The sequence below is a fragment of the Tachypleus tridentatus genome, chromosome 11 (assembly GCF_004210375.1).
Source record: "Tachypleus tridentatus isolate NWPU-2018 chromosome 11, ASM421037v1, whole genome shotgun sequence".
Classification (NCBI taxonomy): Eukaryota; Metazoa; Arthropoda; class Merostomata; order Xiphosura; family Limulidae; genus Tachypleus; species Tachypleus tridentatus.
Window position 1 is genome coordinate 47,137,900 of NC_134835.1, and position 27,268 is coordinate 47,165,167.

The 27,268-nt window shown below is 32.9% G+C and overlaps 1 protein-coding gene and 1 long non-coding RNA gene across 4 annotated transcripts; one reads left to right on the top strand and one right to left on the bottom strand.

Moving 5' to 3' along the window:
- On the bottom strand, positions 1-4,413 carry LOC143232098 (uncharacterized). The gene is made up of 2 exons (XR_013017376.1): positions 4,117-4,413; positions 1-3,365 (listed from the first exon to the last, which is right to left on the bottom strand). It is a non-coding gene; the product is annotated as an uncharacterized LOC143232098 (long non-coding RNA).
- LOC143232097 (glycine receptor subunit alpha-2-like) lies at positions 4,132-27,268 on the top strand. 3 transcript variants are annotated; one of them, XM_076467171.1, is made up of 8 exons: positions 4,132-4,270; positions 16,147-16,289; positions 17,368-17,435; positions 18,238-18,467; positions 20,574-20,656; positions 22,831-22,968; positions 25,324-25,691; positions 27,003-27,268. In XM_076467171.1, exons 1-8 carry the CDS (start codon positions 4,260-4,262, stop codon positions 27,177-27,179), a joined length of 1,218 nt encoding a protein of 405 aa, XP_076323286.1. In that variant the 5' UTR covers positions 4,132-4,259; the 3' UTR covers positions 27,180-27,268. The 3 variants fall into 3 exon arrangements, with proteins under 3 accessions (XP_076323286.1, XP_076323285.1, XP_076323284.1); XM_076467170.1 differs by having other exon boundaries at positions 4,168-4,270; positions 16,074-16,289; XM_076467169.1 differs by lacking the exon at positions 4,132-4,270 and adding an exon at positions 4,350-4,488.

The window sequence follows — 27,268 nt, forward strand, 5'->3', positions numbered from 1 at the left end:
TTTTGTAAAAAATAATATCTTTATTATTAAGATAAAATACAAAATCATTTACCACTATCTAACTGTGAAACGCATGTTATATTAAAGATATATTTATGTAATTTGTATGATAACACAGGTTTTGTAGATATTACGAACGATTTATTAGACCAACAAACAACTTTATCTGACACCTGTACAAAGGTGTAAATCAGCATTTCACCTATCACAACAAACTTAACAAAACATATATAATGATAAAACATAACATCAAATTATTATAAATAGCGTCTGTAGTGTTTTATCAGTTCATATTAAACGTTCAGTACTTGGTTGATAAATCGTACTCTAATACCATCTGCAAGGAGACATAGTACATGTCGATGTGCTGTTATTGTTTTAATCTGCTGAGATTTCATCCCAAATTGTTACAAGAAGGCGCTGAAATACAGCTACAGTAGTTGCTTTAAGATCATGATTAGCACCTTTCTGACTCAGGTCTTCCCAACAGTTCTTAATGAGATTACAACTTAGAGACTTTGCTGGTCATGGTAACCTTGTAATGTCTTTCTGGTCGAGATAATCTTCTACAATGCACACACCATAGACAGTGCCATTATCATCCTGGAACGAACGTTACTGCCAAATCTTGCTTATCATAGGGCAAAAAATATCGTCTACACGTGATGCTTGTAGGAAATTCCACTGACGTTTTCCTAGAGGATGTAAAGAAAGAACAGTTTTAACCACAATGAATAGCTGCCCAAGCATGTACTGCACCGCCTCCTGTATGTGTGTTCCCTGTGGGAAAAACAGTTTTCCCTCATTTGTTATCCAGGCAAATAATGAACATAAATCATACAATCAGCTTTAACAAGTCGGAAACAGGATTTATCGGAAAAGGAAGTGTATAACAGTGTCTTGTTTGCCCAGGTAACGCGATGATGGCTGTGAATAATGGCTGATATCGGTTTCCAGATATTCCTTCTTACAAAATAACCTTGTTTGATCAGCCTCCTATTCACTGTTCTTTTAGATACCCAGGAAAAAGTAATTCATGTCACTTTTGTCCTAAGGTGTTCCAAGACGCCTTTTTACCTTGATATGTTAACCTGATTGAAACACAAGCATCTTGGACAGTAGTTTTTGGGCTTCTTCAGTAGTCTTTCCTGGAACAAAGTTTTCTGTAATCCGATAACGTTTCATGGTTGTCCAATATTCTTATGCTTCATGCCATTTCTGGACAGTCGAACAAATTGAAGTCCTATAACTTATGGTAGGTGACGAGACACGTCTCTGCACCAAGTACAGAGAAATCGTCCGAACAAAGCTTAGTATGTTTCCGAAAAGATTATACTTAAAACACACCTTTTCATGTATGCGTGTTTTGATGAATAAATACTCAAAACAACTTACATAGATCAGAATAATAACTTGCAAATATTTTCTGATCATGCTATATCATTTCTATTATCATTCGGGCAATTACCGAATAATTACTACATGTATGTAGACAGTAACATCAAACATTTTGACCATGACTGTATATACTTCTATATATATACACTGTGTGTGTAGAGAAGGCAAAAAATCTGAAAACGTGGATTTTACTTACTTTCAGCAACCGTACACTCATTACAACCTAATCTGTACGTTCGTTACAAGTCATAACGGAAGGTAGATTGTTTGTTTGTTTGTTTTGAATTTCGCGCAAAGCTACTCAAGGGCTATCTGCGCTCGGAAGTTAGAACGTTACTTATTTATAGTAATATAACTGTAACAATCGATTCCGCTATTTGGTTAAGAGTGGCCACTTAGGCTACGAGGGCTACTGTTTATTTGCTTTCCCTTCTCCTATCAGTTATAAATTAGAATTGGTTATGTCTGAACCTAAAATTATTCAAGCACATCTTACGATTTTATGTCCTCATATCTAATCGATCATGCATCTTATAAGATCAGCAAGTGTCTAATTAGAAATAGTTCCTCTCAATACCAACACAGACTTATTATAACAGTAAATAGTTCCTCTCAATACCAACACAGACTTGTTATAACAGTAAATAGTTCCTCTCAATACCAACACAGACTTGTTATAACAGGCGATTTGTTCAACACATTCACGCACTTCAACACCTAGTTAGGTATTAATGGAAATAACTATATACGTAACTTTACTTATAATTAACGAAGGCTACATTTTTTCATTCAAAAACGCGAAACAAACTATATTTTGTATCGTAAGTAGAAGGTGTGAAAGCAACACCAAGCATGCAGTTTCCAAATATATGAAAATTAGAAACACACACCAAATACCCATTTAACACTCGATCACACATAAACAGTTTAGCGAAGACGTTTTGTTTTTACAAAAGCAAAGATGAAACAACTATCATATTAAATAATCCGAAATAATTAATTAAAATAAAATATGATTGAAAGGAAAGGAAAAAAAAAACATTAATTTACCATTATCATAGTCTTTCTTTATGTAGAGGCTAGTAAGGCTAAATAACTCTAACCAGCGCAGTTAGCCCTCGTGAAGCTTTGCGCGAAATTCAAAAACAAACAAACAAACAGCCCTAATCAACAGTATGGTCTGAGATCATCGACATAATTAACGAGCCATTCCTAATTTAGCGGTGTAAAACTAGAGGCAAGGTAGATAGTCATCCCCCCACACACACACACCGCTAACCCTTAGGCTACTCTTTTACCATGTTTGGTGTGACGGTGATTCCATCCCACAAACTTCATATCGGGAGTCGAGCGTTCTAACCACCTGGACATGCTGGTACAATGAGAGTCAGAGGTGATACAGCGGTTCTTAAGTATGCTCAGTCTGCAAAAGCGCGAGTTCATGGTGCAAAGAAAAACGTGCTCCACACGGTAGGCTATGAGTAATGATCAAATTATGTTCGGCCAAACAAGAGAAGGCTAAGGAAGTGATGGTCATATCCTACTGTTAAGCAAAACAAGATTAGACCAAGAAAGTGAGGGTCAAATCGTGCTGTTCGGCCAGACAAGAGTAGACCAAAGAAGTGATGGTCAATTCTACTGTTCAGCCAATCAAGAGTAGACCAAGGAAGTGAAGGTCAAATTCTACTGTTCAGCCAATCAAGAGTAGACCGAGGAAGTGAAGGTCAAATTCTACTGTTCAGCCGGTCAAGAGTACACCAAGGAAGTGATGGTTGAATCCAATTATTTGGCCCCACAAGAGTAGACCAAATGAGTGTTGACCAAATCCTGTTGTTTGGCCACACAAGAGTATACAAAGAGTTGACTGTGGTGTATTATCGACGAGTTTTCGTCCCTGTAGATCATAGGACCAGAACTAAGGAGAACAATGTACTGTTGGCTCTTCGCAATAGTTTTACTCGAAAGCTCTGGAACAAATAAACAAATTTATTTAGTGTGTCTGTTACACTTGCTACATTTTGTTAAAGTATTACATACTTGCGGCTTTAAATGTATTTAATTGTAAACTAAAGTTATGTATTTCGTTTTCTTATAAAAATTGTATGGGAACATTAATGTTTCTTAATAGTAGATTTAATTTAAAAAAATGATAAATCTATGGACTTCAAGCTAAAATCCGGAATTCAATTCCCGAGGTAGATACAGCAATTAAGTCAGTGTGGCTTTAACCCTAAACAAACGATTAGAAAACTTGGAAAATGAAGAATATACGTATTTTTTGTATGGTGATTAATAATACTTCTATTGTATCACTTTCAGCAACCTTCGATGAATCGTATATTCCATATCGAAGCCGTTGGTAGTTCGTGTATATTTGGTTTTAACATTGTACTAATCTGTTTGCAATCTTTAAAGTATTTATAGACTGTACTAAACTTATAAAAAATACAATTTAAATGTCTGTAATTCAGTATTGGAGTTAATAAGTAATTTGTAAGTATTAAAAAAAGCAAACAATACCTATACGTCTGTGTTTTTAAGTTTGAAAATCCCTAATTTTTTTGTTTTAAACAAATAAATATTAACCTCTGTACAGTTTCAAGAATATCTCGACCCGTGTCTTGCAAGATTTAACAAATTGATAAAACCCCTAACTTGGACTAATTTCACAGAGAGAGCTGGATGTGTTTAAAGCATCTCTTGCTACACGACGTATACCTCTACATTGGCTCTTCTACCTCGATTTCGAATGCACTGCGTTAACGGTATGTAAAACACGGCAAAATAAATCCATCATCTTCTCATTTCCGGTGATCGTCGCAGGAAACAAAGTGGTAAAAGAAACATCCGGGATACTGTGAATGAAAGACAGGTAAATACATTCGTGAAATATTTCTTGTCAGTGGTATGGTGAAAGTAGGAATTAGATACAATCGCAGAAACGATAGGTTGAGTCCTGTGAGAAGAAAACGATGAAGTGATGTCTTTTCGTAAGGTTAAAAGTAGGCTTGAGTTGTGTTATTTCGTCTGGTTTCTATTTTTAGTCAGTTTGTTTCAGATCGTGAAACCACACAATGCAAATAAGAAAAAGTAAGTATTTTGAATATTCGCACGTTTCTAAACACCTAATGCGCAGTAAGTATCTTGCAACAATGAAGTAAATATCACTGACATCAAAATTACTGATTCCTTGATGTTTTTACATAAACTCAAGTAAAACTATTTACTAGTCCAGTATAGAAAATTGATTAATGTTTTAATATGAAGTACATATAATATATTTGATTTGAAGACGAAAAATCAAAAGTAATAAGATGGTAATAGAGACGATAGTTAATTGATTCTGTTTAGTTACTTGACAAATTGTTGTAGATGTATACGGACATTTTTCACAATTGTGTTTGTTTTAAAAATAGGTGTATTTAATAGTTATTTTTCATTAAGCCCGTTTCATAACTCATAATTTTGTGTCTACGATAACTTACAACAGTTTAATGTAAACCAGGGGCGAAATTACGAAAGAACACAAAACCTTCATTCATTAATATTTTCTTTACCATCGTTTCTATGATGTCAGAAAAACTAACAGTATTCCTACTATTTAATAAATGAAAAAAAACAACAAAAAGGAAAACCTTTAAATATAGAAAAAAATCCCAATGAGACTGTGTATTTAACATCTAAATAAAACTAAAGTATTATACCCTAACTAAATCTAATATTATTCAACGAAATTTGAAAATAATGTTAGCATTTTAGTTAACATCATGAATTTATAGTATGATAACATTTCCGACCAAGGATATAGAAACATTTTGTCAAAAATGGAAAAAGAATAACTTTCATATTATGGATTATGTAATGGGAGTAGCAGATCTCCGTGTTAAATAAAGTATCAGGTCGTAAATATATATTATATTTGAACAAAATGGCGTGTATAAAGTTGTTTGAAATCATCTTAGGTATAAGGATGTTTGTAAGTCATTAATACTCGGCCAGATTGTTGCTGTGAGCAAGTTTTCTTTAATGTAAAGTTTAAGGTTTGAATGTCTTATGGTTACTTGATAAAATAGTTATATGAAATGATAGAACCTGTGGTTTCTGCTTGTTATAGCTGAGTGACTGGACTGGGTTTGAGTAACAGATGATCCGTTCTACTAATATTTCCCAACGTTCACAGACCCTAGTTTTCAAATGGTGTTTTGTTAATGTAAATATATATTAATACATGAAACATGAAATTAGGAGTATTCATATTTGATCTACACAATTAAATATGTTCTCTGTACAGAGGCATGTAGGTACAGATATTAATCTAAGTTCAATTTGCTAGTTTAAATTTCTTATCAAGTTATTTTGAATATTAAAGTCTCAAAACTCATAATATGACAAATCAGGACAAGGGAATTTTGGGACAATGTTTAAGAAAATTTGTTGTTAAGAAACGTACAAGGTACGTTGGTTTAAAAAGTCAGTCAGATAATTATGTTTGAACAGGCATTTATGTAAAACCATAATTTATTCGTATAAAATAGAGTAATTACAACAGTGATAAAAATAATTCTAAGAATAAAGTTTTCAAAAGTAAAGTTTAACATACGTTCACAGAAAGTATTTCTTTAATTTACTTTTTTCAAGTCGAAAATGTTTCACAAACTTTTGGTTTTAAGAAATTTCTTTTTTGTAACTCGTATAATATTTTACTTTAAAGATGTAATCAGTAAGCTAAGTCTGCAGTCTGTACTAATAATTAATTAGATTAAGGTATAATTTCTGTTCCAGTTGAATGTTTTTCCGATATAACTTAATTTACTTATTTAGAAGTTTCAATTTACGCCGATTAGCAAGAGAGTTTAAGACGCTGAAAAATTTAATAAATTATAATCATTAGTTGTAATTTGTTTTAATTGAAGATAACTTTAATACCATTTTCAGTACTACTCTTATTTTTCTTCGTAATACTCACTATTGCATAATTAATATCCATAACTTACGCCATTTTGATTTTTAGGTAAGTTATGCATATGTCTTTTATAGAATAACACTAGTCTTATCATTGAAAATATTTCGAGAACATCTCACTTTAACTATGCTTCTCTTGAAAATGTTGAAGTTTGTTAGCTTGAAAATAATTATTGTATTTTGAGTTTAGTAATTGATCTTAATGTTATAAGAAAATTAGTTATGAGTGAGGAGAAGGATATAGGTCGACATATTAATTGGGTTAAACAACTTCTAAACACTGTAACCAACTCGATATGAAGTTTCTACTAATATTAACCAGAATTTATATTCTTCGGCAAAAATAATTAAAGAAACGAAAGTTTTATACTGTTTTAAAATAATCGTTAATCCAAAAATCTGTTTTGTTAACTTCAGAAAATAGCTATTAGCACAGATCATAAACTTAGGTAAATTTCTATAGCACGAAGTACTTCTAGTTGTTAAAATAAAGCATTTCTAAAGCTTTTTGTTTGTTTGTTTTGGAATTTCGCACAAAGCTACTCGAGGGCTATCTGTGCTAGCCGTCCCTGATTTAGCAGTGTAAGACTAGAGGGAAGGCAGCTAGTCATCACCACCCACCGCCAACTCTTGGGCTACTCTTTACCAACGAAAAGTGGGATTGACCGTCACATTATAACGCCCCCACGGCTGGGAGAGCGAGCATGTTTGGCGCGACTCGAGCGCGAACCCGCGACCCTGAGATTACGAAGCGCACGCCTTAACGCGCTAGGCCATGCCAGGCCCTTTCTAAAACTACGTGATCGATATACTTTTAGATTGTGCATGTTTGTAAACCCCTCTCTCAAAACGTCTCCAGTGGGACAGCAGTATGTTTGCGGACTTAAAATTCTATAAACCGAGTTTCGATATCTGTGATAGACAGAGCGCAGATAACCCACTCTATAGCTTTGTGCTTAATTCAAACAAACAAACTCTTGATAAATTTGTGATGTTTTTGTTTGTTAATTCATCACAAAAAAATCAAATACTTGTATAGTAAAATAACTTATTAGACTTTATAATATTCTTAGATCCTGTTAGAATGAAGCAATCGAGTACGATTTCGAGAAATTATAAAATATTTAAAATTTGTAAACGAGAAACGTTTTATTGTCATAACTAGTTTATAAAACTAGGCCTACGTAAAGTAATGAAATCGTCTCTACAAATTTTAGGGCTTTTCATTTTGTAATCTACTACTGTACACAGTCTCAAAAGCGCACCATTGATTTGCGGTTAATATTTATTGTTCAGCGAAAAATATAAAATTGTTAGTTATATAACAATAACTCTGGTCTCGTGATACGAAGGATTCTTTCTTATTACACTGTGTGGTGTTGGTCTATAAATTACGTATATGTGTAATTTGACTAAATATTTTGAGAGCCAAAATCTCGACAGATCCGGTAAAAGTCTACTAGTAAAAGTAAATTCTAAATGCATAATGTGCTTTATTTTTGAAACTCTTGAAATGCACTTTAAATGTCTTAACCTTAAACGTTTTGCAGGTTATTTTAAGGATTTCAATAGCGTACATTTTCGAAAATAAATTCTTGAAAGATTGACGGTTAGTGGGTTGGAAATGAGGAAATGTAACAGTTAAATCGGGAAACTTGGCAGAAATAACAAAGTAGTTTTGTCACTTCTTGTTCAAAACACTTAATTTCACAGTAGAGATGTGGTTAAGATTTCTACTGTCTGAATTGGTACATTTAATGCATTAAGTTTAATAATTATATTGAATTTTGCTTATGCGGAAAACAAAGGAAGTAAGAAAAATTCTAAAAATATGTTAATTACGTAATACTTCAATAAGTTAGGCTTAAGCTTTCATTCTAGCCCTAGTACAAATTAAAAAAAAAGCGGGAAACTTTTTTTTCTGCATTCTAGCTCGATATTTTATTACTGTATATGCTGGTTACAAAGAAGTCAAAATACCGAAAATTTTATTTACAATTTTAGACTTGTAAAATTTTATTGTGGGGTAAGTTTTGTTCAAACTCACATATTTGCAATAACTACTGCAGTAATGATATAAGGTTTATTCTATAATATATTTTAATTTTTCAGTACATGGGAAAGTTGTTAATATGTTTAATATGAATTTGCTGGTTTTTTGGGTTTTTTTACTCCTATGTTAGCATAGTTTGGATTAGTTAATTCGTTTAGGAGGAGATGCGACAGACAAAAATATAATACTCGTTAATTACCACGCTGGTATGTCTATATATGTATAGCGGATACGTGATGAATGTTTGTACTCAGTTCTGCCGAACAACATTAGACACAGCTGGATAATAAACTTGTAATTTTGTGAAAAACAACAACTGTGTGTTTGAAATCAGTGGTCTTGAAACGTTAACAATATTAAGTGGCTTAATAAATAATATCAGCCAGAACCTAGAAGTAAACAAAATTAACATACCTAGAGAGTACCCAATATTAACAAAAATGTATAAAGTAAACAATATCGACAAAAACATAGAACGTAAACAATATTAACGAAAATGTAGAAAACAAACATCGATAAAACCTAGAAAGTAAACAATATTACCAAAAACCAAGAAAGTAAACAAAATTAACAAACCTAGAAGGTAAACTAAATTAATAAAACCTAGGAAGTACGCAATATTAATAAAATGTAGAAAGTAAACAATACTGACAAATACTTAAAAAGTAAATAATAACAGTAAAAACCGATAATGTGAAACATATTCATAAAAACCATAACGTGAACAAGAGTAAGGAAAACTGAAAAAGTAAACAATATTTATAACATCCTAACGATTTATTTCTTGTGCCATGTTATAGCCGTTCACTTTCTGAAATCTTTTCAATAATGAATTTTTATCACTCGTTCTTATTACAAATTGTAACAGTCGAATAAAAATACTTATTTTTATTTCTTTGTTTACGACAATTCTAAGTTTAATTGAGAATTTTATAAGAGTCATTTTGTGTTTACCTTATTCAACAAAATGCGAATTGTGTTGGTATAAATGTTTAGTTATGTTCTATATTCTTACGATAATTATTCTGATTTGTTAATGTATTTAGTTCTTTGAACTTAAAAATGAGTTTATAGACTATGAGTTTAATATTAGTTTATAAAGATTTTTTTAGTAAAATTTGTCTCAAGAGCAAAATTATATTTGATTAGATAACGAAAAACAGATAAGAGAAAGAACAAATACACAAATTAAAACAGTGATATCGTGGTTATTGGTAACAATGGGTTTGTATAAGGCTGTTCATAAAAATATGTATTCACAACTGTTCGTGCCAAAGATGAAAGGCGAATTTTGTTTTACATTCCTGACAGGAAAATTCTTTCTTTTCTCAACCTTTTTTGAATATATGTCTGTAGATTATATCTTCAAATGATTTTTTATAAAAACAGCCATAGACTGTATGTGGGCATAAATAAGTATGTGTAAAGAGTACTATGACCCATATTGGACATTCCAGAATGCCTGTAATGAACTATCTCTTTTGTGAGTAGTTTACTTCCTGTTTCCTTTGTGAGTATTGAATTTTTAAGCGATGTGAAAACGTCGGAAGTAGGCGTATTGTGAAACCTTTTGAGAATAGTGATAGCTGTAGTTATCGCTATTATTATGATAAGTATGTATAACAGAGATGCGTATACGATAGGCGGTAACTGGAAGTCATTTGATATGATTTAAAATTAGATATGTGCAAGTGCCAGTTCGACTATAACCACAGCCAAAATCTGTAGTCATTCGTGGGGTTCATTACTCAATCACCACTGACGACATAACCAAGAATTTGACGAACAAAATATTCCACACACACACACACGTAGAACACATTATATCTAAAATAACGCAAAAACCAACAAACCCCATAAGAGCTGACACTGAACACACTTACAACACTTTAAACTTAATCAATAATAGAATTATACTTTGGTATCAAAAATACCAAGTAGAGCAAACGAAAACTCTAGAAATTGTAGTACCACAATGCTACAATTGTCAGAGATATGGACATGTTTCAGCAGGATGTCAAGCAACACCGAAATGTTGAAGATGTGGTGGGGAATGTAATATATCACAGTGCAAAAAAGAAGAAAAACCGAAATGTTGTAATTGTGGAAAAGAACATACTGCAAACTGTAAAGGCTGCGAAAAATATAAACAAATAAAACAAAGAATTTACGAAATAAAAAACACACCATTAAAAGATAACGAAACAACAGATAACAATACACAACAAACAAAACCAAGTCTGAAGCAAGACAAAATAACATATGCACAAACACTTAAAGAAAAGCTATCACACAAGTACCAAAACTAAACAAACAGCAAAAATCAACAGAAGCAATAAACAACAGTACTGAGATAAAACAGAACAATTCCAATACTCCAAAACCACAAGACAACTATAACTCTGCCAAAGAAATAAACACCAAACGCAAAATAAACTTATTTATAAATGTAATTACAAATTTCAAAACAGAGTTTTTAGCCGAATACACAAAACCAACACAAACAATAAATTGCTTTGAACTATTGACAAACATAGCAAAAAAAAACAACACATAATATCCTTACATCCCACAATTATTAACAATACTAACGGAATACCTGCTCTCAACTTAAATTCACTGTTACCTATATCAACATCCAAGGAGCCCTGGCTTCCAAGAAACATGAGATCGAAGATATAATTCGATAAACTAACCCAAAAATTGTACTATTAAGTGAAACCCTATTATACAAAACCAGCAGATTTAAAATACCGTATTATATAACTATCAGGACAGACAGATTAAATAAACAGGATAGAAACAGATAAATGTTGCTGCTATACGAAACAAATCTTTCAGTTTATGAAATACAAATCAGCAGCTATAACGAAAATATAATTATAGATATCCTGTTAAGTAATCGCTCAATAGTCACAATAGCAGGAATTTATTGTTCACCCATAAAACAAATCGATTTAAACTTAATAAACAGCATCTTTTCCCACAATCAAAATACTATTTTAATAAGAGATCTAAACAGCAAATACATTAATTTTGGATGTAATTCAACAAATGTTACTGGAAGACTTCTACAATTTATAGATGAACATAACATGGCCTTCCTGAATAACGATACGCCTACGCATACTACGTATGCCACTAATACTAGTGACATACCAGACGTATGCCTAAGCTCGTATAACATGAGCTAAAAGCTAATACAATTTCAAGTGGGAAATGATGTAGACAACGACCATTTACCTATATGGTGTGTCTTCGATCTCATCCTCCATAAAAATACTATACATAGAAAAGAAAAAATTGATTACAAAAAAGCAAATTGGAAAGAATACCAAAAGCAATTAGACCATCGACGGCCAAACAAAACTATAACAACAGCTAAAAATAAAATAGATATTGATAACTATTGTCAAATAATTAAATTACGGAATGCCAACAAACCGCAGCAAATCAGACAATACCAAAATAACAATGTAAAACCATACATAACACTTGGAAATCATATAAACAACTGTTAACACTAATCAAGCACAGACGACAATTAAGAAGACAATACATGGAGACAAGAGACAGAGAATTAAAAACACAAATAAATAGAATAAAAAAACCAAATCAGAGAAAACGTTAAATTATTAAAACAAAAAATGGAACGATTTCTGCACCAAACTTAATGAAAAAACAGATCCGAAACAATTTTGGACACACCTAAAAAGACTAACCAGTGGAGATACAACAACAAGAAAATACCCGCCACTAGAACACAATAATACCACAGTAAATACAAATAAAGAAAAGCCGAAATATTCAAACAACTTGAAAACACGTTTAAAACACACAACTGCCCAGACATGAACACATACTTCTATAATAAAGCGAATAACTTTATAATGAATAATAGTGAACTATTCAAACCATTCTTCCCTGTAGAATTAAATAACTATCAAATCAACAACACAAACACAATGTTTACAAACACAATTTCAGCACAAGAACTCATAGAATCAATAACAAACACCAAAAATAAACACCAGGAGAAGATGGTATACAAGCCATTCTTCTTAAAAAGAAACTCCGAAATTATTTGAACATCTCACAGCAGTTTTTAATCTATAATTATATTTTGGTTATATCCCGATTTCTTGGAAGCATGCAAGTGTATTAATGTTCCACAAAGAAGAAACGCCATCCAATAACTCAGATAGCTATCGACCAGCTGCGTAAGCAAAATTATAGAAAGAATAATCAGTAACAGACTCTCCACATTCCTGGAGACAACATCAAAATTACCAGAAGAGCAAAATGGTTGCAGAAAATTCAGACAAATAACAGACCACTTAGTCAGATTAACAGAAACAATTGTTGATAGTTTTAATAAACGAGAATGCACTGTCGCTTACTTTCTCGATATTAAGAAGGCTTTAGACACAGTATGGCATAACGTTCTTCGGTTCTGAATGCAAGAAATGGGACTACCGCGGGGAACTATTCGCTGGCTATCAAACTTTCTGGAAAACAGATTATGTAGAATAAATGTTGAAAGGACCTTCTCTGAGAGTTTCATTCCTTAATCTGGTGTCTCTCAAGGAGGGGTAGTTAGCCCTATTCTATTCATCGTATACGTGAATAATATGCCTCTGAAAGTTCCAAATAATGGATACTCGTCACAGTTCGCAGACGATGTAGCAATCTGGAAAAGTGCACCAACACCAGCAATAGCAGCCACAAACATACAACCACAATTAAATATAATAAGTGAATATTGCCAAAAATACAGAATCAAAGTAAACACAACTAGTAGTATTCACTAAGTTAACTAAAGATAAAAAACACAACCACAGATCTATATGAATGGAGAACTACTCCAGACTGCTACATCAACAAAATTCCTGGGACTCGCGTTTGACTCAAAACTTACGTGGGTAAACCATATAAATAATATTAGAACAAAACTGTGGCAAAGAACAAACTACGATAGGAGTCTAACTGGCAAAAACAGTGGAGCTACGGCAGACAACATCATCAAAATACATGACATACATTAGACCCGTCATTAACTATGCAGCCTCTGCATGGATAAATGTAAGGAAAAAAACTACTTCAAACAAAACTACAAACAATACAAAATATATTACTCACAACAGCTTATAAAGTACCCAGAACAATATCACATGCATAAATACGCACACATGAAAACAATAGCAGATAGACTCCTACATAGTACAATAAACTATATTGACAAATATTGGAGAAAAAATGTACTAGTAAGCGAACTTAACAGGTGTTGTTTACATGATGATGATAGACTTAAGTACCTTTCCCCAGTGAATATATATTTTCTAAATAAATAAAAAAAAACAAATAAAAGGCCACCTATTAACTGTACTCCACATTAGATTAGGGATTAATTGCAAGACATTGAAAGGATTTTTTTTTATGTAAACGTTTTATAGTTAACACCTAACTGATGAAAGTGCAAATAATTTATGGAACTATAAGAGAAATGTTTTATTTGCACCAAGTATATGTGTAGATTGTACATGGACATTGCCCTGAAAGGGGCCTGAGTAAGTGAGTGTTACTCTGGCCCTTGTGTACCATATACAAATACGCTTAACAGTTATAAAACCAAAATTTGAAGGAAGGAGGAAGAGGTTAACGAAACCCGACTCTCCTGGGTAGATAAACATCAGTACTCAAATACCCATACAGAGAGAGAGAGTTCGACTATAGATTATTGTCTGATTGTTGAAGGTCTATGTTAAACTCAGATTAGTAACCAGTTTAATCACAGATCATTGTTTGATTGTTGAGATCTATGTTAAGTTCAGATTAACAACCAGTTTGACCATATATCATTGTCTGATTGTTGAAGGTCCTTGTTAAATTCTGTGAAATAATCAGTTGAACATATATCATTGTCTGATTGTTGAAGGTCTATATTAAATTCACTTTAATAACTAGTTCGATCATAAATCATTGTTTGATCGTTGAAGGTCTATGTTAAATTCAGTTTTATAACCAGTTCAACCATAGGTCATTATAAGATTGTGGAACGTCCTTGTTAAATTCAGTTCAATAACCAGTTTGATCATAAAGCATTGTTTGATTGTTGAGGTCCATGTTAAACTGTTTAAGTTATTTTCAACCTGATATTTGATGGATGAAAAGACTATAAACAACTCTGTTTTATTTGTCTCGACTCAAAATTTCTTGTTGGTTTTGTAATTTTCAGCTATTGAAATGAGACTTTACACCTGATAGTTTATTCTGAAAAAAAAAAGTTTAATAGGTGAGTTGCAGATTAATGTTACAGTTCGAAATTTATGAATTAAACTTCATACCAAGGTAGTTTTAAATAGGTGTTCGTTACTGGGTGTTAAAATAAATTATTTGTATAAGTAATTTTTGGTTACGAAATTAAAATGTAGTATTGTATATACACATTAATTTCAATTAAATTGTTGTATTCGTTTTTCCTCAACTACTATAAGAAATACCTTTAAATTTAAGTCTCCGACTTGGCTTAAGTGTTGCACAATATATCGTTTGCTTTGAATTTCGCGGAAAGCTACACGAGGGCTCTCTGTGCTAGCTGTCCATAATTCAGCAGTATACGACTAGACGGAAAACAGTTAGTCATCACCATCCACCACCAACTCTTGGTCTACTCTGTTACCAACAAATAGTGAGATCGATTGTATATTATAACGCCCCACCGCATGGTAGGTGGCGGATTTCGAAACCATTACAGCAGGTTAAAAGTGGAGGCCCTAACCACCAGGTAGTACCACGACTATAATGAATGTATTATGGTAACAAAGTTACGTGATGAAGCTATAAATCTAATTTTATTTTTATGTCAATTAACTTACAATACTGTGCATTCTAAACAATATTATTTCCAAATAGTGATCACATTCAATTCAATATTTTAAAATTAATTATGGTTTTCTTTACAGTAAAATTTTCAAACGATAGAGACCGAATACTACATTCATGACATTTTCAGAGCATTCGAGATATCAACCAACAGAACCGTAGCTCTTTTCTATTCGTCCTCTCTATACTGTTTGTTACACTGGTAATAAACTGAAAACAATTTTGCTTGAAATTGTTCCTTTTCATTTTTAAATAAACCTTCATAATATATATTAATGAAAAACAAATACTTTTTCTTACTTCATTTTTTACGTGAAACTTTACATTTTCGAATGTGTAACTTATTAAGAGTACAATAAATCATTTTACTGGTATTCTCTAAGTGTAAATAAATATAATATACTATAGAAATTCAGAAGCGAATTAAACTCTGTCAGTGTAGTCTATGGCTGAATATTGTTTGCAAACGTTTGTACACAGAGAAGCCTGTAAACTTATTTTTAGTGCATTTGAGCTCTAGGCTTCGACATAATTAGGTATTTTGGAGACAAAAACAATAAAACTATTACAAACACGGAACTAAATTCGTCTTTAGTACAAAAACAAGCTATTGGTTAATAATGACCAATACTTCTGGTTAAAATAAGTTGTATCAACTTAGAACTTTTTCTTCTCATTCTTTTTTTTTCGTAGGTTTTTTTCGTCATATACTAGAAATTTATCACACGTTTTTATTAAGACGTTAATGTCTTAAAAACTGTTTGTCTATTTCTTTCAGTTATGAGATCTTGCAGTGATGACCTTTATGAGATATGTAAGGAATTTATACGAGTTTCTGTTCACATTCATAGGTGTGGAAGCGATGAAAACACCCATAATAAGAACTCAAGATCAATACATATCGATCGACATCCTGAGGAAATGCATCATTTGTCTTTTATAGATAAGGTTCTGTTTGGATATGATAAGCGAGCTTGGCCTACTTACGGCATAGGTGAGATGTGCATTAGCAAATGATAATAGTATTTATGTTTGTTGAGATATATTCTGGATTCGGTTTAATATTACTGTTGTGCTATATCTATTGTGACTGTCATAGTGCGCATTTAAACAGCCAATTGTTCATTTTGTATTCATGTGAAAGATAAATCTGATTATGTTGTTTTGTCTCTCTTCAATTTAATGTTTTTCTCGTAATTTGTGGACACACTTAATTGTGGCTTTGTATACGTATTTTATATCTGCAAAATTTGGTGCTCTAGTGTTAGTACTTATGGCTTCAGTACAGGATATCAAAGATTTGAGCGACAATGCAGTTGAACAGGCTACGCACTTTCAGTTGTTGGCGCGTTATAAAAGTAGCTGTCAATGTCAGCATTTAAAAAACTGGGCATACCATGCGTAGCAGGTACTGTTGGCTAGCTGTTGATCCTTTGTTCAATAACTAAAGATTATGGTAGCTATATTTGAACCCTGGAGGTCTGTGACCTGATCATTCAGGTTTTCTATACTAATAGCTCAACTAGGGCAGAGAAAATCCAAATTATCATTTTTTTCAAACAAAATTTAACTGAAAGTAAACATTTGAAGTTCTGGTTATACGTGATTAGTACATGAATGATTTAATTAAGTAAACAAAAAATCACCATTTGATTTTATTTAATTCTCATTGCTTACAACATTTGGTAATGAAATATTATTATTCTATTACTTAACAATGTTAATGAAACAGGAAAATAATACATAAAGCCAAAGTTTGTGATGAAAACAAAAATTCTCTCTAAAATAGTCTTATGCTGAAGTAAATAAATCAAACTGATATAAACTTATAAGCCATTATCAGGCTTAAATAGTTTAATTTTATTTTAAAATGTTGTGTTATTCAAAGAAAAAAGAATAACTGTGTCAAATAAGTTGTGTATAGCTTTTCTTTATGAGAATAAAATAATTTGAATTTGAATGTTTGGTGTAATAGCTGAAGTTATTTTTAAGATAAATTTAGTGATATAATATATGATGTATTCTAATGCTAGTAAACATATTAGAATTATGATGTGTGTTTTTTCTCGCAGATAAACCGACAACTATCAAAGTAAATATTTACATAAACAGTTTGAGTTCTGTCAGTGCAGCGAATATGGTAAGTAACAATTTCAAAATGTATCTTGAATTTAACCATGAAATAAGTTTATTGTTTATACAATACTATTAATTGTTATAGTTCCATGACGCCTCAAAAATCTCATAAAATTATAACTACAAGTTAGGAATAACAAGTATTTATGAATATAAATAAAAACTGGAAAATTATTAAGAAAACGATAATTTCAGATAAGCTTCTAAAGTTTGACAATTATCAATGGTAAATTAGTGTTTTACGTGTTACTACTTTATACACTGAAGCAAATATCAATACTGAAAGTATTTAGTCTTTTATAAGTAGTTGTAGAACGTATCATTCTATTTATTCCTGTCCAAAATGTAATAACTTAAAACCAATAAAGTGTTTTATTCCTTTAACAAAGTGTTATGTAAGTATCAATAACCATTGTGTAAGTTTGAGAACATTAGTTTAGTTGGTATTAAAGTAACTGGTTAAAGCACTTTCGGAAAATTTACTACCTTCACAGTGTGTGTAAAGTCTCTTTAACTGTTTATCACAATAAACTTTCTTTTAAAAAATGGATTAATGTGATATTTGTAATTCTGATTCAAACAAATTGAATGAAAACTTACGAGTTATTCAAAAGTCTGAGAAATAGAAAAGGTATAATCATTAGGCATATCTTATCTAAAATATACCAATTTTAACTTCTAGATTACTATACATTGTTATAAACAATATTACATTTTTACTCCTACTGTGTTTATCAATGCTGAAAACAAATAAAAATTCACTTTGTAACTGAAATTATTATTCTCCAACAATATCCAATTTACAGGACTACGGCTTAGATATTTACTTTCGTCAGTCCTGGCAGGACCACAGGCTCCATCTAGCTGATTACGGATTGAATAAGACAGTAACTTTAAATGCCCAAGAACTTATTAATCGTATCTGGAAGCCTGATTTGTTCTTCATAAACGTGAAAGAAGCTCATTTTCACTTAGTTACTGTTCCTAACATGTTGATAAAAATTTCGCCAGAGGGTGATATCCTGTATAGTGTGAGGTATGTTAAGAAATAAGTGTTATTTTGTCACATTTTAATTGTCAATGATTTCACTTTTTGTTTAATGTTAAAAGACATAATACGGCTTGATGTAGGGTCACTGTTAGAAATAATTTAGGGAGTTTTTAAGCAATTTGTTTTTCCTTTTGTTTCTGTAATAAAAGCTTTAAATTTATTAAAAATAAATTTAATTAGGTGCAAAAGTTGATTTATTAAAATACAAAACCTGCAGAAATAATGAAGAAGAAATATTATCCGTTTCTGTCTTTCTTTTTTTCTTGCTTTTCAAATTCTTATCAGTCTTTCACGATGTAAGAAGTTTTTAAATTATCTTTATTAAAATCTGGTCTATACAATTGTCATCTAGTTGCTACAATATACAACAGTTAATATTCATAGCATCTTGTTAGTACGGATGTTGTTCCTGATTTATTTAATGTTATGAAATGGAAGGTCTTGGCTAGTTAACATTTTATCGAGTAAATTGAAACTTTGTTAGATATAACAATTGTTATTATTCATGATACTATTATGGAACTAGCGATTAGTTACGTTTTGATCACAACTGCTAATATTTCACTTTTACATGAAATATAAAAATTTCTTCAGAGAGTCTATAAACCTCTTCTAAGAATGTTCCCCTGCTGGGACAGTGGCAAGTCTACGGAGTTACAATGCTAAAATCAGGGTTTCGATTCACCTCGGTGGATACAACAGATAACCCGGTGTGGCTTTGCTATAAGAAAAACACAAACATATTTTTAGAATATTTTTGCAACAGTGTTGAAAGTCTTCACTTTAGTACAAAACCGTTATTTAAAAATTGTTTTTGTATTTTATTGTAATAATTGTTTTTGTACTTTACTGCAACAATTGTTTTTGTACTTTTAATAACAGACTCTCTTTATTATTTATTTCATAAAACCACCTTGGGCACACTCATCTCCTCCACAGTTGTTAATGTGTTTTATAACCTTTATTGCCAATATTCTGCTATCAACTTTTAACATCTTGTCACTTAATATGAAAATATTTAACCAGTTAAAAAAAATAAATATAATTTTCTTACGGGCATCAGTTCTTAAGTTTAGCTAGCCAGACTATAACATAAAAGCTCTCCATTGAGTTAACTTGTTATTATAGGAGAATACTTAGGATGCTAACAATTATTTGTTTTGTTGTATATCCTGCTAGAAATGTTTTTTTGTTTAGTAAGTCCAGTATTGTTCAATACATTTATTCGTTTTCTTCTACTCATGATATGTTTTTGCAGTTAATAGCTCAACTCTAAAACAGCTTTTTTTTCCTGTCCAATAAATACTTGTGTCATCATATTCTCATGCTGTATTTGAGCTGTCTTGACAACTTTCAGGACGCACATTAAAACCACATTGTAAACAAGATGGTGTTGTGACTGTGTATTTTGAAATACTAGTGAGTTTATATAATCATTATACAGGTCATAATACATCCACAAAATCCATTTCTATATTTAGGTCACATAAAAAAAATCCCAACTCAAGTAAATCTGCTATTTTCTCACCAGTAGAATAGAAATAGGTCAATTTTTACAGTTCACAACTTGGCATCATATTAAACTTTATTACTCAAAAACTGTCTGAATTTATTTTATACTTCAACATTTGTAGTGATAAGTAAGAATATTCCATTGTTTATACTTATAGATTTATTAACATATAACTCAAACAATTGCCCAGATTTATGGATAAAACAAAGCAGAAGGGCAACTGGATGATTTATTAGCATTTAAAAATGTATATATGCAACATATTTCTGATGTGTTATTACCATGTTAGTAATTTCTCTATGACATCATCACATTAACGTATCTTAGCACATAGCACCTTTGCAATACGATTACATTTTTTGTTAGTAGCTGTTTTTTTCTTAAATGACTATTTATAGCTGTTGTTCTATAAATATTTTAACAAACACAAACTTTAATATCCTAAAGATGGAAATTGGCTTCTGCAAGTGTTGATATTATAAGTAGGTACATGCACTGTAGAACAACATACGAACACACAGTTACATTAGCATTTTCAAGTTGTGTTACCCGATTTACCTTGTTTAACCAATTCGCAGATTAACATTACGGCTGACATGTGAAATGGTTTTCCATGATTATCCCCTGGACACTCAACATTGCCACGTCCTCATGAGTCCATGTAAGTATTACAATCATGATAGACTTTAGTATTCTGTATATATTACACAAGTTTTAATAGTGTATTAAGAGAAAATGTCTTTGCTAAGTTTTATTTACAAGACATTACACAGAATAGGGGTCACGTCTTCTCAATGACATATTGGTAAAAATAGTTAAATCATGGAAATAATAAACATCTGATTAGGTGCAGGTGTAAAACTTAGTATTTGCTCTTTTATAAAATACTTTGATTAGAAAATTTTCTTTTATAGTAACTAGTGGCTACTCGACAAAGTAATGGCACTGCTCATGTTTATTAAGATCTTTATACCTGCTTAAAGTAATGTGATACTTGTAATAGGTTCTACTGTCCTTTCGTTTTTAATCTACTAATTGTTTCTAGGATGCCGTGTATATTAATAATGTTAGTGGTATTGTTTTAGTTTGTTTCTTGTCTCGTTATTTTATTACTTAGGGTTGTCGCTTCTAGTGGCGACTGAAAGAACTTAGTTTTAAAACTGCAACAAAATAGAATTTGATAAACGAAGTTTGGTGGCGAAATGTTTGTATTATGCAGATAGCTCTCATTTATAGTACAACCGATGTATCATCGATAATCTATGGAATTTGCTATGGAAAATGCTAAAAATACCGGCTCGATACCTGTGGTTGTTGCAGCTGAGACAGCTCATTTTGCGTCTCATAGAAAAGAAACTATAATATAGTTCTCTGTTTTAATTTTATTAATGATTCGTAGTGTGACGTCTTTATGCAATTGATTCGACTGAAAAGCTTTAGAAGAGTTTGGTACGTTTTAGTTGAGCAATTTCAAACAATTAGAATGGTTTGGCTTAGAGATATATCACTTATACGTGGTATAACGTATCCATTTACTTTTTACAGTGATAATTTGTTTTATTAATTACTCTGCTAGTTAGCATGTAACTTCTAACGAAAACTGGTGAGAGACCAGCTCAAAATCTGATTATGTACTGACATACAATGCTTGGTCTACTTACGATAGAATGAAGTTTACAAAGAAGATTCACTTTTTTATCACCTTTTACGTAGTACTGTTTTTAGATTTACTACTGGGATCACATGGACTCTATCGGTTTTTTAAATACGTTTTCCTGACATATTTATACAATTAATTGTTTTTTCGGGGATCCACGTCTTTGTTGGTTGAAGGTTTTCAAATAACAGAAATATCGGTAATATGCAATTAATCCCATTAATACTTACGTTTCTTTACTGTGGGTGTTGAAAAACCAAACCTTTTCGAACGTTTCGTTACAATGAGTATTCTACTAACCAATTCCTTCTGGACATTTCTTACAGTAATCAAACCTTTTTGAACGTTTTTTTTTTTTTTTTTACAGTGAGTGTTGTAGTAATCAAAAAATAAAAGTAGTCAGTATGATGTAAACCCAACCGCTAGTGAATGGTGTGAAAACAAGACTCTAAACACACACAAATGTCTCTCGAGCCACACACATATAACGACTTTATATAGCATACCATCAAGCTAGTAGATGTATACAGTACTTGAAGGGTTAGCGATGCCACATACACATGAACACATACTAATTAATTAGTTAAGAAATTAATAAATGACAATTAAATATAAATATTTTATTTGAGAAAAAGTACGCTTCTCTCAGTGCTTACGACGGTTTCTTTCTTTTGAAGTGAAGCACAAAGCTACACAGAGGGCTATCTGTGCTCTGCCCACCACGGGTATCGAAAGCCGGTTTCTAGAATTGTAAGTCCGTAGAATTACCGTTTGCCATTTTGGAGTTACAAGGTATTAGGCTTCGTGTGAAATTAGGTGTACACAGATAAATATGATAAGCAAAATGGCTCACGAACTGAAATTTCTGGTATTTTATCTCAGCCCATAGGGATGCTGTTATTTTTGAAACATTCCTTGTTCCTATAGAAACTTAAGGACGAATTACAATAAGCCTTAGCTTTCTACTTAATATTAATTAAAAAGGTATATTGACTGATTAACTCACTAGTTGATTCAATGCTTATTACTGTATACCAATATCGTTAATAAATACTTTTTATTACAAGAATTTTGTGACAAATAAGCAATAAACAAACAAACATAAACCTACGAATTAAAAATTTTTTTGTAAATATTTATTTTTAACTAGCAAAAATAAAAAAAAAAAATCATATTAGATGCCTTGAATGACCAAAGAATTATCCTGAAGTGGACGAATAAACCAATTCAACTAAATCCAAAACTTAAGGTCCCGGAGTATGACATCGTTAATACTTTTCAAATCGGTTCTTCCCATACACACTATGGAGGTATAGGTAAGTAACGTAGGATAAACATATCAAACATTTAGACATATTAAACCCTATAGCGTTCTGGACACTTCCTAGCCCTAAATATTTACAGTCCACAAATTTGGAAGACTTCTTGGTTCAACAGATTTCTCCTTTCAGTCCGGAGTTCAATACATTGTTTGGGTAATCGTAATACGACAGACCATTATATACTCTTCAAAAAAAGAAACGCAAAAGGCAAAATATGAGACAAATTGTTAACAAGTTTATTCCGGGTAGTTCTGTATGACATGTGTGAAACTTTGCACATTCACTGCTGAACATCCAAAGTCTGCAAAGGCGAAGTCCAGGCTCACTAGGTGAAGTTTAACGTCACTCAACGTCAATAACGAGTATGCCCCCCGTGAGCATCAATAACTGCTTGGCATTTCCTGCCCATGGAAGCGATGAGATGACGAATCACATCCTGTAGAATGGCTGTCCACTCAGCCTGCAAAGCTGCTGCAAGCTGAGGTAGAGTCTGCGGTTGAGATTGTCGCCGTCCAACTCGTCTCAAAGATGTTCGATAGGGTTTAAATCTGGTGATCTGGAGGGCCAGCGAAGAACGTTGACGTTGTGGTGTCTCAAGAAGACAGTGGTGAGTCGGGCTGTGTGAGGATGAGCGTTGTCATGTTGAAAAACGTCGTTGACGTTCATCATGATGGGTTGCACATGGGGCCTAAGAATCTCGTCGAGGTATCGTTGAGCCGTAAGATTCCCTCGAATGTGCAAAAGGTCTGTTCTGGCATTGTAGGCGATGGCAGCCCACATCATGACGCTGCCACCACCAAATTTGTCAACATCCTGCACACAGTTTGCTGCAAAGCGTTCACCTCGCAACGGTAAACACGGGTCCTTCCATCCTGCCTACGAAGCAAAAAACGTGATTCATCACTGAATCAAACATGCCTCCATCGTCGATGAGGCCATACCCGATGAGCCCGAGTCCACTTGACGATGTTGCTGGGTGAGGATGACGCCTCGGACTGGACGTCGAGGTCGGATTCCTGCATCTCGTAGACGGTTGCGTACGGTCTGATCGGAAATCCTACGCAGCCCTGGTATGGTTGAGGCAATATACGTCGCGGTGGTGGTCCTATTCCGAAGGTGACGTAACCGTATGTTGCGATCTTATGCGGGCGTGGTCACACGAGGTCTGCCAGATCGTGGACGTTCACGAGTTGATCCATATTGTTGATGACGATTCCATAGCCTTGTGATGGTGCTTGGGTGGACATTCACAGCTCTGGCAACATCTGATCGAGATTCGCCTGCTTCCAAACTACCAATGGCGTTTTTGCGTTGTGCTTCAGTCAGTCTTGGCGTAACTGTATTGCGTGTCGGTGGCTTAACACTGAGCTATGGAAACCGAGAACCCGTCACTTTTATAGGGATTTTGCACATGTTGCGCTTGCAGAACATGCAGATCTCTCAAACAAATTTATTGGACACGCATGCGTTTTGGCGAAAAATCCGATGTTTTCCTCCGTTTTCAAAGTGCACAACTTTTATTGTCATTTTGGTCTGACAATCAGTGCCTTAACACGTGTAACATCACATACTCTGAGCTTGTAACGTTATTGCATATATTTCTCTTTAAAATAACAAAAATATCCCTTTTGCGTTTCTTGTTTTGAAGAGTATATATATCATCATGCTTTGTTTATTTTTCACGGAATATTTAGATGCAAAAAACAATTTCAAATGTTTTGGCAAGGCAAAGATTCAATAATGATGAAGATCCGTTACCTGAATTTGATGTTCACAGATACCGTTTTGTAAATGTCGTGTGTACTATTGTTCTAAACACATGCGCATGTGCAAGAAAAACAGATGAAAGTCGCGTGTTTAAAAAGCCCCAATAAAAATATCTTCAGAATAACAAATTATCGGTTCCTAAATTAATCCTGAACGAATTAATAGTCATCTTTCCTTAACACTAACTTAAAGTATATAACCTTCAAATATCATATCAAACTAAAGCTAAGAAGTGTTCTTTCTCTTTTTCACTTGTGTTAGTGCATTGTTTTTACTGTGAATCATTCCAACCTAAATGCTGTCTTGTTATCTTTGTTTACAAATGTTTGTGAATTTTATTAAAAATAGTTTATTAGTTCAGTAATTAAAACTGGAAAATATTAACAAATTTCGTAATGAGAAGAACGGTAATCGAACATTTCTTTCAAAGTTTTATTCCAAATTGATTGTGGAATTATGAAAGAACAATATTAGCATCAATTCTTATATAATCCAAGTGGCTTTAGCCAAAAGTACGGAATAAAAAAATCATTTAATTTTACAAAAGCAAAACGAATGAAAAAATTTGATATTTCTTTGAAGGAAACTTCAGTGTTTTAAAAATCACCTTCACGTTGAAAAGACAGAACGGGTACCATTTGATTGAGACGTATCTTCCTACGTTCATGATTGTAATGATCTCCTGGGTGTCCTTCTGGCTGAACGTAGACGCTGTCCCTGCTAGAGTGACCCTAGGAGTGACCACTCTACTTACACTGACCACTGTGGCAGCAGGAGTCCGAACTAATCTACCCCCAGTTTCGTATGTCAAAGCTATTGACGTATGGATCGGCGCATGCTCGGTTATGGTTTTTGGAGCCCTATTGGAATTTACTCTCGTGAACTTCCTTTCCCGTAGTAAGTTTCGATCTGATGATATTTTGAAGACTATCAAGGTCTTTCGAAGCACAGTAAGTAACTTTTGAAATCCACTAAAATACATGAATTCATTCAGAACTGTTATTTGTTTGTTGTTATGCACAAAACAATGGAATGGATAATCCGAGCTATGCTCACCAAAGGTATCGAAACCTGATTTTAGCGTTAAAAGTTCACTAACTTATTGCTGAGTCAAAGTCAAAAATACCTATCACTTTTAAGATACTACTACTTGTATACAATAAATGCTTATAACATATTTATATCTGTTTTTACATGGATTTAATTTTCAGCATAATATATTTCCAATGCACAGACACGTTATTAACACATATTTGTAATAAATACTTCTAATTAATACCGATTTTGCACAAATTTGTTTATTCTGTACTTAATATACCTCTGTGTTCTTGCCTTTATAACAGTTCTCCAGCGGTATATCCGCTAGAAACCAGGTTTAAATATCTGTGATGGACAGTGCACAGAAAGGCCATCTTATAGTTTTGTGCTTAATTGAGTTTGGGTTGGTTTGTTTTGAATTTCGCGCAAAGCTACTCGAGGGCTATCTGTGCTAGCCGTCCCTAATTTAGCAGTGTAAGACTAAAGGGAAGGCAGCTAGTCATCACCACCCAACCGCCAACTCTTGGGCTACTCTTTTGCCAACGAATAATGGCAAAATACTTAGAATACTTAGACAAAGAGACAAAAAATGAGCAATAATGGAATAATAAAGAGTTAAAAAGGATTCGAACGTTCATACATTAGGAAGTACGTTGTTTTAAAGTATTTGAATGTTCGTACATTAGGAAGTACGTTGTTTTAAAGGATTTGAATGTTATAACGCTCCCACAGCTGAAAGGGGTGAGCATGTTTTGTGTGACAGGGATTCAAACTCGCGATCCTCAGATTACGAGTCGAGTGCCTTAACCACCTGGCCATGTCGGGTCTAGTGCTTAATTAAAAAATACAACCTTTATAACGTATTTTAGAGTTTATTTAACTGATTAGAATTTGTTTGTTTTGGAATTTCGCACAAAGCTACTCGAGGGCTATCTGTGCTAGCCGTCCCTAATTTAGCAGTGTAAGACTAGAGGGAAGGCAGCTAGTCATCACCACCCACCGCCAACTCTTGGGCTATTCTTTTACCGTCACATTATAACGCCCCCACGGCTGGAAGGGCGAGCATGTTTGGCGCGACTCGGGCGCGAACCCGCGACCCTCAGATTACGAAGCGCACGCCTTAACGTGCTAGGCCATGCTAGGCCCAACTGATTAGAAATTTTTTGTGTAGACTGTAATTCTTCTAATAGTTTTATTTACCTTTTTCATCTTACTTGTTTCAGGGACCAAAAACCATTCAAGACAATCTAAATGTCCAAATGAGACCTACCAAAGAAATGGCCAGAAATGTGAAGAAAGCACGACATGTAGATCGCGTTTGTCGCGTATTATTCCCTTTTGTGTTTTTTGTTTTTAATATAATTTATTGGTTCTATTATGTCCTTCTTGAAATAAAATGATAATATATTTAATCTCTTTCAAGAGGAGTTGAAACCTTTTGTCCTTTAATTACAATGTGGCATTAAAGAAATTAATGTCCTCGGTGCAT

Coding starts and splice junctions, on each gene's coding strand:
- LOC143232097 (XM_076467169.1), top strand. CDS start 4,379: ATGTCTTTTCGTAAGGTTAAAAGTAGGCTTGAGTTGTGTTATTTCGTC. Junction 17,436..18,237: donor CTGTCAGTGCAGCGAATATG/GTAAGTAACAAT, acceptor TCCAATTTACAG/GACTACGGCTTAGATATTTA. Junction 20,657..22,830: donor CCACGTCCTCATGAGTCCAT/GTAAGTATTACA, acceptor AAATCATATTAG/ATGCCTTGAATGACCAAAGA.